Source organism: Pavona decussata, unplaced genomic scaffold, assembly GCF_977016875.1.
Source record: "Pavona decussata unplaced genomic scaffold, jaPavDecu1.1 SCAFFOLD_237, whole genome shotgun sequence".
Lineage (NCBI taxonomy): Eukaryota > Metazoa > Cnidaria > Anthozoa > Scleractinia > Agariciidae > Pavona > Pavona decussata.
The window spans coordinates 1,785,491-1,799,050 of NW_028145642.1; the positions used below are offsets into that span (position 1 = coordinate 1,785,491).

The 13,560-nt window shown below is 38.9% G+C and overlaps 1 protein-coding gene across 2 annotated transcripts; it reads right to left on the bottom strand.

Annotated features, from left to right (window-relative positions):
• Positions 1–1,192: 1,192 nt before the first annotated feature.
• On the bottom strand, positions 1,193–12,860 carry LOC146457849 (uncharacterized). 2 transcript variants are annotated; one of them, XM_085091480.1, is made up of 8 exons: positions 12,640–12,860; positions 11,995–12,045; positions 8,800–9,377; positions 5,327–5,477; positions 3,484–5,192; positions 1,595–3,047; positions 1,336–1,464; positions 1,193–1,236 (listed from the first exon to the last, which is right to left on the bottom strand). In XM_085091480.1, the coding sequence occupies exons 2-6, from the start codon at positions 12,032–12,034 to the stop codon at positions 2,604–2,606; spliced, it is 2,922 nt and encodes a 973-aa protein (XP_084947606.1). In that variant the 5' UTR covers positions 12,035–12,045; positions 12,640–12,860; the 3' UTR covers positions 1,193–1,236; positions 1,336–1,464; positions 1,595–2,603. The 2 variants fall into 2 exon arrangements, with proteins under 2 accessions (XP_084947606.1, XP_084947605.1); XM_085091479.1 differs by having other exon boundaries at positions 1,336–3,047.
• Positions 12,861–13,560: the final 700 nt, after the last annotated feature.

Here is a 13,560-nt window from a genome sequence, read left to right on the forward strand (position 1 = left end):
TGGGGAAAGGGCATTCATATTGTACCGGATGATAAAAATTGCCGCCACGCGTTAGGCTTAACCTGCTTAACATTCTGCACTGACAGTTCACTCAGGGCCGATTATAGTTATCTTTTATTAGCAACATGCTTATACGCTGTTCAGTCTAAATAGCTGTTAAATCCCAATTGAGTTGACTTACTAAACGAAAATTATTAGGGCCCGTTGTGACCTGCCTCGGACCCACTTACGCGTCCCTAAAGAAAAGGAATCATGAAAGGAAACACGGAACCTCGCAGCTCTGTGCGCTTTCTTAATTCGTTCTCAAACTCCTTTCGATCCAAAAACTTTTAGAACGCGCCTGGGTAAGAGGCAGCGTTAAGACTCACTTCTTGTTTGTATTTAGAGGCAAGCTAAGTATAACTGGCTGCTGTTGGGGAAGAAAAGGAAAAAGGCGAAAGCCTAAGTTTCCACTTAGTTTTGGTTGAAGATCGTGTTTTAAGGCGTCCAAGTCGCACGACAAGTTCGCGCCAGGTGTGACCGCTCGCACATGGCACACATGTGAAACTGTTGCGGACAAACATTTAACCGTAGAACAAGTCTCTATTCCCGCCAACTCTCTCACCTTATGGGGTTCTCAATCTCGCATTTGACATGCATGTGTACGCTTGTTAAACATGTGCTTTTTACTTCAACGGTGTTAGAGGAGGATATAGGAAGAATTTACATCAAACTCGGATTTTTATATCTAATTTATCGCTGTGATTTTATACCAAAGTTTATTATTTAGATGAACTGGTTTGTGCTGAAACGGAACATTCTGATTGACTCCCTATGCGGTCCGAATTTTCCTATAAGGACCGCTAAGATGGACCGCTTGCGTTACAACGTTCGTTTGAAAGGAGCAGTCTTTCAATTTTGACAAACCCCAAGCAAAAATGTTTTAAATTAAGCTTCCGAAGTAGGAACTATTCGGACCGCCATGTCGGAGTTTTACTTTGAGAGCGACGAATTTTATCATGCAGACGAAGAACATAAACAAATTTCACGCGGCCTTTAAAGCAACAGAGGAAAAGCCCATATAGTAAACACCTTATTGAACTAGCGTGAGGTCCCCGCAGGCTTCGTCTTCGTAACATCCAGTAAATAGCAGTATTAGTTAGGATGAAGATGAGGCCATTATACAAATTACGAGACATTTAAGATCACACCATGACGTATTCCATTAATTTTTATTTGGAACTCTACTTATCACACCTTAGGCTCGATTACCAGCCGCTGTTCGGAAAAAATGAGCCCGCGCTCACCCCCCCTCTCGGGGAGGAAGGGAGCGGCGGAAATCGAGCCTAATCACACCTCGAGTTTGATACTGATGTTTATTAGATATATTTGGTAGTGTCATTTTGTGATCCCTCATCTTGCTCTTCGAATTAAAATAAAAAAAGACTTTTAAATAAAAATAGCAATTTTTTAGACTAGGAGAGACTTCAAGCTTTTTGGACGAAAAAGTTATCCAAGTGTCACAACAGCCTAACGCGGTTTTGGCTGTAGACGTTGTCTAAATTCGTACGTTGATTTGTCCGTCCATTAACATGATCACAATTCGCGTCGGTACCATTTTTACATTAAGATGATCTGCGAATCTGAGACTACTTTTTCGTCCATAAGTTGTCTTAACATTCAAAGCTATCCAGCCTGCCTCCGCTGGCCACTTTCAGCGTTTCTTATTTTTGTTAACTTGATGTTCAGATAGCGAGGAGCAGCAGTGTAAAGGAAAGCAAAGGAGAACAAAGCAAGCGAACCAGTTGCCTATCCTTTTTCACATCACTTTTTCTTCGCTCGTCTCCGCACTGCTCGTGCTCCTGAAAAAGGCTACAGGCTTGCCAACACGAGAACCTAACTACAGCACCAAATGACAAATGCTAAGAATTTATCTCAAAAAGCGTCTGCAATCTTCTTCCTCTATTCCTTGCTTGTAAATCGACCTCAAAATAAGCTGCATTTTTTCCCGCCGCCTTGTAGCACCGTGTTGATTTACACGAGTAACTAACAGATTTGTTTAGGCAGAGGTCGATCCATTATCAGCACCCAATATGAGTCAAGTAGTCAAACGCAAGTTTACTATTTTACCCATCCCCGCAAGAGCTTCAAAGTTAACAGATTAAAATTTTTTAAAAAATAATTCAACTAAATTGGCGAAAATAATTTCTATACTCTTTGGATTCAGCGGAGTAAAAAGTAAACCTACGTAAAAAGAGTATTATATAAAACGTCCAAGGGGAAGTTCAAGTAAGTATTTCCAAAACTAAAAACTATGTGAAATGCTACAGAGTTTGGAGGAAGGCTCCCACGTGAAACTAGGAGCAGACGCTCATAAGACATTTTCTGGCTTACTTCAAATGACATTTCATCCCGAAGAGATACAAAACAAAATTTAAACGGCCCTAAGAAGTATTGATGAATAACACCACCCGGCAACATTTCGTTTGATAGCAATGTGTAATGGTATGATACGAATCCCCGCCACACAAGGAGCCTTCTTCCAGGAATACTGTTCTCAAAAAGAGAAAAAGGTTGGCGTCAAGACCTAAGAAATTTGTCAGACAGTTTGCTGGTGTTTGCTACTAAGCGACAGTCAACGTGTTCGCATGAGGCTTACAGTACACTTTACTTTCAGTCAAAACAAAATTCCCAACTGTTAAGAGTCGTTTACAGACAGTACATTTAATGCATTGTTTGTGAAGCACACTTTTGTCAAAGCTACACCTCTCCATTTGGTAAACTGTTGTCCCGCACACTGCACACTTGTCAACCGAGGTAAACACTGTAGGTTTGCTTGGAGTGCTTGGTTTAATAACCGGTACTTTTTTCTCTGTTGTGCTGTTAAATGTGTTGGTTATGGGACGAGGCTTTCCAGGAGTAACCTTGTGTGCAAGTCTTTCTGGCTTGGTTGGTAATTTGGGTTTTTCTTTGACATTAGCAACCGGTTTGTCAACTTTATTGCTGTCGTTATTAATGGGAACCGAAACAGGAGTAGATGATACACCAGTAGCCACTTTCGACAACACCTGAAACAAACAAATGAATAAAACAGTTAAGTACTTTGTACACTCACAGATAAACTTTAAGCAGTTGAAGATACACCTGTTCATATAGCCTTGGGGTAACAAATAAACATTCCTAAGTGGTTCAATGTTCGAACCAAATTTTTGCGCTCGCCAAAGCAACCAGTACTCAGTTGGTCGATTCCGTTTGTTTTCGCTCGAACAGAAAAAGAAAGAAAAATCCTTTATGCTTCGCTTCGCCGTTTTAGTTGTGAGATAAAAGGCATGGGCTACAAATACAAGGTAAAGAAATACAAACAGAAATACATTTTTCATATGACAATGCCTATGTCTATTTATTTAGGGATTTTGGATTGACATGACTTGGCTTAGGTTTTGACCAAGGCCTGCAATTGCATGTTTAAAGTCTGTTCATACTGTTACCATGTTACTCCTTTACCTTATTGTCTCCCTTGGTGTCGTCTTCAATCAGTTGTGAAAGTCTTTGTCTTCTCTTGTTGGCCATTTCTATCCAAGAAGGTTGCCCCGAGGAAGGCTGCTCTTTGTTGGATGCTTTCTTAACGTCTTTCTCCTCAGGGGAAGCTTGAACGTTTTCAGGGAGAGAGGCTTTAGACTCCATTTGGTTTAAGGTAACGGCATCAACCTTCGGCACTGCTGATCTTTGCAAACTAGAGGAATTTTGTTCACGTTCCACAGTTTCAGGTCGTTTTTCTGTCACTTTTGTAAGTTTCAGGTCAGTAGTTTTTTCTTTCGGCTCAAAGCTGTCGAGTGAGAGGCCCCTTGGTAGTGGTGGCTTGTCCACAGGGCCAGTCTTCCCTGATTTGCCCTTCACATCAAAGATCTGTAGAGATTCAGATCTTTTGCTCATATCCAGCAAAGGTCTAGTTACTTCAACCTTCGGCTCTGCTGAACTCTGCAAACCAGAGGATTTTGGTTCAGGAGGAGCTCGAACTTTTCCAGGGACAGAATCTTTAGACTCCACTTGGCTTAAAGTAACAGCATCAACCTTCGGCTCTGCTGAACTCTGCAAACCAGATGATTTTTGTTCACGTTCCACAGTTTCAGGTCGTTTTTGTTTTTCTGTCACTTTTGTAAGTTTCAGGTCAGTAGTTTTTTCTTTGGGCTCAAAGCTGTCGAGTGAGAGGCCCCTTGGTAACGGTGGCTTGTTCACAGGGCCAGTATTCCCTGATTTGCCCTTCACTTCAAAGATCTGTAGAGATTCAGACCTTTTGCTCATATCTAACAAAGGTCTAGTTACTTCAACCTTCGGCTCCGCTGAACTCTGCAAACCAGAGGATTTTTGTTCACGCTTCACACTTTCAGGTCGTTTTTGTTTTTCTGTCACTTTTGTAAGTTTTAGGTCAGTAGTTTTTTCTTTGGGCTCAAAGCTGTCGAGTGAGAGGCCCCTTGGTAGCGGTGGCTTGTCCTCAGGGCCAGTTTTCCCTGATTTGCCCTTCACTTCAAAGATCTGCAGAGATTCAGACCTTTTGCTCATATCCAACAAAGGTCTACCTACTTCCTTTTTGTCATTAAGTTCTTTAAGAACCTTATCTTTGGTTTTTACGCGATCTTCCGCACTTTCAAGTTTCTCGTTTTGTTTGCTCTCAAGTTCTTTGTTTTCCTTGTCAATAACAGTACTGTCCTTGTTATCTGGTTGCTCCACCTGTTCAGAATCTACTGTAGCTTCACTTACACATCCCTGTTTGGTTTCCTCTCTCTGTAGCAGCAACTGACTTTTCTTTTCCTCTGTACCGTTCTCTGTCATTTTGTCGGTTGTTCTTGGAGACTCGGAAAGATTTGCCAGAATGTTGTTAACTTTAGCTTTCAAATCAGCAACAGCACTTTCTTTACTTTGCTCATCAATGACTTCCTGAGCCTCAAGTATGGTATCATTGATAACATCTGAATTTCTGGCACTCCCGGATCCTTGTTCTTTGTCCACGCTAGTTTTAACAGTCAAGTCTTTCGGATCAGTTTTGGGTCTCCTGTGTGGTTTAACTGAATTATTCTGCAGCTTCATGGATGAGCTCCTGGAGTTTACCCTAGTGGGTGGTCTGCGATGTTTTGGTGCAATTTTGATCTTGTCATGCGCAGCCTGCAGTCCCTCAAGTGATGAAGCACTCGGCAGATTATCAAAACTGACAGCAGCTAAAAAAAACAAACCAAAACAGATTTGCATTAGTCATTAAACTGAAAAGAACGTTATTAACAAAACCATTTTATGGTCAGAGGGTATCAGTAAATACAGGTGACAGCAAACAGATAGCATTAGGGTAGAATACCTTCAGTTCCACTGTCAGAACTGATCATGCTCCAGTCCAGAGCTGTAGCACCAGAATACATGGAATCTGAAGACACAGCATGTTCTTCACTGATGTCATCTTGACTCTTGTCCTGCTTACTAGTTAAACCCTCAAACAGTTTGCCAGCATCCTGAAAAACAAGAACAAATCAAGGATAACAAAATCTCAGGACTTCAATGGTTGGCTTAGAGATCCCATTAACAAGGGCTGTGCTGGCCAGAGCCAGGTGAAGCCCCTGTTTGGGTCTCGTGAGAGCTACTTGTTAGACTACATGACACACACAACAATGGAGTCTGTGACTGGCTGGTGTCAGGTGGACCAACCACTTTTAAAACCTTTACATATTCCTCTGGCTAAAGAATATCAGAGGTGGAAGTGTATGACAAAATTAGCAACGTGACCTCTGTCTTTTACTACCCATCAACTGGAGCTCATCTTGGATTTTAATGAAGAATTTATTTAATAAATATCATAACAAAAATAAAATAGCGTCACCTCTGCTTTGGTCTGTTATAAAGCACACAAGGAACTGACAAGAACACAAAAAAGCGTAGGGAGATACATAGGCTGCCTACTTCTTGAGTGCTCTAAAGACTTCCTTGGGCACTTTATAACAGAACAAGCTGTAAAGAATTGCACTGGCTTAAGTTTGAAAGTCTACTTATAAATGCAGTGGTAGCATGCAAAGTATCTAGGAAAACACTGAACAACTGGACAGAAACTTTGCTATTCCTGTAGCCTGCAGTCAGCAGGCTCCCAAGTGGGGCATAGGGCAAAGAGAAAAATCAACGAGCATGGCAAGTCAAAGAAAAGGAAGGAGCCTGTGGATATTCTTTTGACCAGATTCTGGTATCATGATCTGATTGGTTAGATGGATGATTTTTGACAGCCTTGCAAAGAATATTGACGCATTGAATCATTTGAATGCCAGGCGGAGTAAATTTCATAATTTGTGAATGAAGCTGAAGCTTCTTACTTGCAGTTTGGAGAAGTGGAATTTGAGTGAATCTTTTCGTCAGTTGCTTCCTTGGGTAGTAAAAGAAATGTGGAACTAAGAATATTCTACTGTTGTAATTGTCATGCCATTGGTGTCAATAATGAGGGAGAAAGTTGAGGAAATAGCTAACTTAGGGCTCAAAGCATTTGCAATTGGCGCTGGAGACAAAGAAGGCTTCCCTGAAGGTGCTACATCGGTTGGCGAACGTACCGCTTCGGATCAAGCAATTCCTTGTTTTTTAAAGATTTCACAATGGAAATTATTGACACTCTTTAGCGTTCAGGTGAGCTTGAGAATATTTTGCAGAATTGACAAATCTGCTCTTGTTCTCCCTGCATTTCCCCAATGAACAATATTGGTGACAAATATTGTTGATATTCTGACTCGATTGAGCGGAATGATTGGCACACAGTTACCTATGAGGTGACCTCAATGTCCACAGGCTCCCTCCCTTTCTTTCTCGGACCCCAGACCAAGCTTGATTTTTTTTCCTTTACCCTTAATACTCCCCATACCCCACCTGGAGCTTGTTCACAGGCTACTATTCAAATCAGACAATCAGATCAGATATGGACAGATAATTTATTCGACAGATTAGAAATAAACATATAATTGTATTGAAACATACACAAATAAATACATTATAAATAAAGATAATAACATCTACATAAGGAGTGAGTTGGGATCATCCAAAATAGTAGAGGCTAATCTAGTTTATGGTCCCAATGGGATACAATATTACACATGGCATAAGCAAGAACTTCTTTATGGTAAAAGGGTATCTTTTCATGCACTAGGCTAAATAATTAATAAGTATAACAATCAAGCATAGAGTTCTTAATGAATGAATGAATGAATGAATGAATGAATGAATGAATGAATGAATGAATGAATGAATGAATGAATGAATGAAATGAAATCCTTATATACGGCACATATCACCAAGTCTCATGGCAGTTTACAATTCTATGGGGTGAGATCGCACGTCAGCATCAGTTCTTAAGGGTTTTATGAAATGGTGAAAGAGAATTTGACTTAGTGATGATGAAAAGGAATTCCAAAGATAATTTCTGTTGCTGCATGCTGTCAAATCAGCAACAGGGATATCAAAAACATCTGATAGAAAAGGTAAAGGCAATACAAAGGCCTCCACAAGATCGTTTAGATCCAAGAACTGATGATACATTATAGTGAGGATGAAGAAGTAACAGAGGACAGATAAGCCTACAGGCTTGAGATAAAGTTACTTTTTTTGAGACAAGTAACACATCACACCACAGCTTGCAGCTACTGTGGCTGTTTGAGGATTGATGAGAGCAATCTTTAAAGCTGTAATATAGTCTGGGAACTTGTCAAATTGGTATCAAAGCGCTCCTTAACATGTTTGTACATATACTGCATGCAATACAAAAATTTTAAGATGGAAATGACCATTAAAGTCGCACCTTGCTCATTTACAATTTGCAACTTGCAACTTACTAACCCATTTGGATGTATTTTCTGTATCTTTAACTCTTTCCCTCCTAATTTTTTGGCCCAATTTTCCAAAACAGTAGAGAAAAATCCTATGCTTATATGTGCAATATACTGTTTCAAAGGTCTTGGATCTTTAATGGATATAGTTTTAAAAGCTACCAAAATTTCACTGATTGACTGGTGTGATAGGTATACATCCAATCTGTAGCTTATTTTGCAGAGCTCTTTAGAGCAACCTGAGTTATGCCAGAACCTGTAAATGTATTAGATTAAAAGAATACAACAACAATCATAGGGGTGGTAAACCATGTTGGAGGTAGCAGAGGGTACTATTAATTTGTTCTTGAAATGCAAAGATCTTTCCAAGACCCATTTGCTGACAAAATTTCACTTTAATTGAGCAAACACCGACCCAGTTATGAGCCGGGGACCCACTATAGTGTGTCTTCACAAGTAGGGTTAAAGAAATTATTAGGCTTTCTTGTTTCTTGTTGAATATGAATACATGAAACATATATTTTGAACTGCGGATGAAAGACTAAATAGAAGAAAGATCCTCGCAGTTAGTATGCAACTTAAGCAGTTGCAAAAAGAAAGCCTGAAAAAAATTTTAGGTCTGAATTCAAGAATTTTTTTCAGGCTTTCTTTTCGCAACTACTTAAGTTGCGTACTAACTGCAAGGATCTTTCTTCTATTTAATTTTCTTATTGCTGTTTATTGTTGGGGACTGACAAGAAGTTGCTTCGTGTTGGTGATTTCTTGGATTTCTTGATTGTACAGTTCTATTGCACAATTGTACAATTTTCCTATCAAAACATTCCCCAAAGAATGCATTACTATGTATTCTGACTAAACCACATTAAAACTGCTCATTTTGTTCAATCTGCTGTTAGGACCAAAATAAACAGAATGCCATCCTTTTCACTCAAAAAACATAATGGTTCCAAAGGATTGCTTTCTATTCTGAGATATTGCTCACCTTGGTTGAAGGATCACTCTGTGTCCTATAAACAGCACTACCAGCCGTGTTCCTTTTTTCATGTACCTCAACTGCAACAAGTGGTGTCTTCTTTTTTACCTCTGTGAGTGACGATTCAGACTTGGCACGATTTCTTAGGGTCTCATCCTCTGCATTAGCCCCCGCAGTTGACTTGTAACGTTCTGTCGGAAGTGCTTCACAAGACATTGCTCTCCTGGAATTCTTCTTTCTCCTAAAGAGACTTCTCATCTTCTTGAATGGACTCCACTTCCATCTCAATTTCCTTTTCTTTTTCTTCTTTTTTCTACCTGCTTCATCGTCAGAAAGCACATCCTCATCAGTACTACTTGGTGACAAATGTTCTTCACCTTCACCGGGTACCTTGATTCGCACATTTGCTGCTTTCTTTGATGCAAAGGTTTCTTGTGATGTTGCAGTCTCATCAGAACTTGATAAAAAAGACTGTGCACTCAGTCGACCAACTGGTAATGCCTGAGGTTGAGTTAGAGTAGGATCTGATACAAACTTGTTTAACAGGTCAAGTGATAACTTGCCTGGTTTCCCTGGTTTCTCCAAATCTACAAAAATATAAAGTCAAACATGTTTATTTAGCTGTGTTGAGGCCTATTATTTAAAATGTACTGTGTCACACTAAGATGACTTAATTTATTTTTACTTCTATGGTACAATTAACAAAATAATTATTTGTCACTATAAACATCAAAAATATTTCATTTCCCGTATTCAGAAAAGAAAATTAATGATTTCAAGTTTCTGGGAAAGAAGATAGCTGCTGCTACAGTTTTCTTGACAATGGCACCGAAAGCATGTGCGCTGTATTTCATGTTCAAGTTAGTTGTGCATGTCAGGTCACCAATCAAAAGTTTTCACAAAACTTTGAGTAGAGAAATAACACTATAAAAAATTGTATGTTTGTAAGAACTTGTTGCAGTTTAATGAAACATTAAGTTTAAAGCAATACAAATGAAAGCAGCTACTTTCACAGTAGGACAGAAGTGTCAAGACAGATTTTGTGTAAGTTTTGCAAAGCAAAGATTTGAAAAGTCACACAAAAATGGTCGACATGACTTGCACTGGCCAGGGGGTCTGGAGCATCTCCGGCCTCCACCCAGAAAATTTTGAAAACTAAGATGCTTGGAAATGCTATTTCTGGCCTTTTCCACAGTAATTTTTTCGAGAATTTAACAAATGAAATGACCCACATTTTAGGCATTTTAGTCAACCAGCATGAATTTTACCAAAAGATAAGACTGTCGGCTCCATGTGCTGCCATACTTTTTTATTTTTTCCACAAGAAAACAAGGCTTAGGTCTTAAAACAAATCCGCCTGGGTTTGTGAACAAGATGGAAAAATTCTGCCCACTGCCAGAACCAATCAGATTGCATGATTTACAGAACTGAGCCTGCTTGCGCACTAAGAAAAAATGTATAAAGACTGTTATCTGCTTGTTTGCAGGTAAGGAGACAAATGCCTGTCCTTTTAAAATATCTGCAAAGGCAGTGATGACCCTACCGACTTGTAAAAATAATAGATGAGGTAGATGGGCTTCGGATTTTTATACATTTTAATATATTTCAATCTATTTTTATTGTTATTATTTGTAACTTAAGATATGTACTTTTATCTTTTGAAGATCATTTAAGACTTATTTTTGATGTCAACCTACTAATTAACAATATGAAGAATTGCAAGAGCAGATGTGACCCACAAAGCAGCTATACATCTGGGAGACATGAGTAATCAGCTGTGACTTGCGCGTTATTGTGTATGGTACAATTTGTTAATTTTTTAGTACCCAGGATAGCCTGATTAAGAACAGGACATCTCTTGCTAAATTCAACAAATTGCAGGCCTCAAAAAAATCTCCCAAAAGCCCAAGAATAATTTGTTATTTTATTTATTTTTAATAATCATTTTCAGTTTGTAGAAGTATGTGCACATGCATATGTTTGTTTATGGTAGCTATACCCATGCTTCACTCAAGTGTAGTATCATAACTCACCAGGGCACCTTTACTATTCTCGACTCATTTTTAGTCTTAGCATTCCCTTGCAGTGATGTGACAATCACAAATATGTCACATATGATGATGTCATATAATATTGTATCAATATCAAGGTGGTTAGTATCTGAAAACTCGTATTGGATAGATTTTAAAGAATGTTTCAACCACCCTAGGGTTTTAAAGGACCCTAGTCAGCCTCCGCCATTTTCGATACCATCGAAATGATTGATATTGCATGGTGAAGTGAAATCTTATTGTTTAACCATAAGTTGTGTTCCTGAAAGTATGTTTCATTATCTTAAGTAGTTTCACAGTGATTTTGTTCATTTTGACATGCTCTGAATTAAATATAATAGCCAAACTTTCGCATATAAACAAAAACAAAGGTGTGCCTGACTATGGCCCTTTAAGGCAACCATGTAAGTTTTGTTAAAGGTGCACCCTGACCATTTGCACACTTGTATCACGGTCATTATTTCATCTATTATGGGATTTAATCATAAAAAAATGCTTTGTGCTGGTTCGTTTTCCAAATTTGGGTGTCCAGTGTTACACGTGTCTAACGAGAACTCTTTGCAGTTAAACACAGTGCCTATGCTGGAAAAGCAGATCTTAGCAAGGGCTATTGGAATCCAAAAAGAAAATTGGGGTTAACCACACATTTTTCTTATTTTAAAAAGCAGTAAAATACAAAGCAATTTATGGCATTCTTTTCCAAATTTGAAGCTTTATTATCTCTGAAAAAATGCACGGTTACCCCCAATTTTCTTTTTAGATACCAAAAGCACTTGTTAAGTTCTGCTTTCTCTGCATAGTTTTAAACCGCGCAAATTAGTGGGCACCACCCATAGAAAACCTGAGTATCTCAAGATGCAGAGCATATGCGCAGTAACAAAAGTAGACACCGTCCTAAACAGCTGTAACTGAAAACTCATACACATATAGTGCACATCATTCAGATGTAAATAAATTCAAAATTTCCAATAACACACCTCTACATTCTTGGCCTATTTGAAATGTCTTGCAATGATTATTCTCCAAATATATCATTATCACAGGAACAAATTGTAACAAAGTTAAAGTTAAAGCCAAAAACGTATGTAAATTATCGTTAAGCGAAACAGGAATGATGCAACCGGTTCCGTTCAATTTCATAGCAGTGCGTTACCTTCTGCGGACCGAGAGCCTTTCAGACCACCCTCCGCCATGTTTACACACTCTGAAACCACAAAAGAAATCGGTCAGATTTATCTTACTACCAAGAAAATCCAGGATTTAAAGTAAAACATGAACGTGGATTTTTCAGTCAGCGACAAGAAATCACAAACAAAGGCAAAACCTCAGTCTCCAAAAGCTAACCGATATGGCATGATGATAACCAAATTAATTACCGTAGCTTAAGGTTAACTTAAATAAATATGATGGCTGTGGCACAATTAAACCAGGGTTTCACAAATACAGCATCGCCAATCAAACCCTGTACCAACGAAAGGTTACATATCACTAAAATTTCTTGTGTTTGAAAGATGCCACTCGTGACCAATCGTCCCCTGAAACGTGGAACGAAGGACAGAACGAAATGATACTGTTTATAAAAGCATTCATTAGCTTAAAGAATAAAGGATCGTTAAGAAAATGTTAAGCGTGAACTAGTTTAAAAGCTTGTTTGATGGCTTTCCCTCACCACAAAGAAGACATTATAACCTATTCACCAAAAATCACCAGAAAAATTTTTAATGGGGCATCTTTTAAACTGAATCTCCAAGCCACAATCACTCAAAATAAAGCTTAATTAATGTGCGTGCGACCTTACCATTTTACAAACGGTGCTATAACAGGAACATAACTTGATCTCAACCACATCGTGATTCAACCGCATGCCGTCCAAAACTCGCTATTTAAAGGGCAGGCATGAAAGTAATTAATTAATCTCTCTGATCCCTTTCTATTCTTTCTTCTGGCGTGATGGAAATTATGGCGTGCAACAGGAAACTCAATTTGCAAACGCACTCCTTGAAGCAGTTCAAGCTGAAAATTGTTTGTGTTTGCCTCTTTGCCATATATGGTAAAGTAAGTCCCACTCTTCCGCTGAACACTAAATGTATCCGGATAAGCCATAGGGGAGTTTGAACGAAACTTTGGATGCAGGGGCCACACGACGCAAAATAAACTGTTCTGAATACGTTGCCGGATCTCCTGTAGTAGAAATGCACGTGCCAGACGTCACTTTACGTGTAAATAAACCAAACTGATGATTAACCGATTATTTTATACGTTCAATTTTAACTTTAAGAGCCGTTAGTTTTTCTCCCTGAAGAAGACTAGTTGTACTAGTTGAAATATCGGCCCAAATAAATAAGCGTCTTTACCGTAGTGTGAGCCCTGCAATCAGTTTGGAGTTTAAACCAAGTTAAAACTCAGGCGTTTTCTTTTTTCGGGGGAGTGCGAAAGGTGGCAGTGCGAGAGGCGACTCTCGCGCTGCCACCTTTCACGCTCCCCCCAAAAAAAGAAAACACCTGAAAGCAGGTTAGGGGAGTTATTGTATTTATTTGATTAACCACCCTGGGCGCTTACTAAATTTTGCGCTTATTATTTCCTAACATTTTCAGTTTTGAGCAAGCGAGGACATTTTTAGAGAATAAAAAAACAAGGGGTAACAAGTTTATTTCGCTTCAACAAGACAAAACAAAGTACAAACTCTAACATAAACAACATAAAAGTTTATTGACTACCG

Bases quoted from the DNA above. Each gene is read 5' to 3' on its own strand.
- LOC146457849 (XM_085091480.1), bottom strand. From the start codon at position 12,034: ATGGCGGAGGGTGGTCTGAAAGGCTCTCGGTCCGCAGAAG. The intron at 9,378-11,994 runs GTAACGCACTGC...ATATTTTTGTAG, and splicing joins AGGCTCTCGGTCCGCAGAAG to ATTTGGAGAAACCAGGGAAA. The intron at 5,478-8,799 runs GTGAGCAATATC...CTTGTTTTTCAG, and splicing joins AGAGTGATCCTTCAACCAAG to GATGCTGGCAAACTGTTTGA.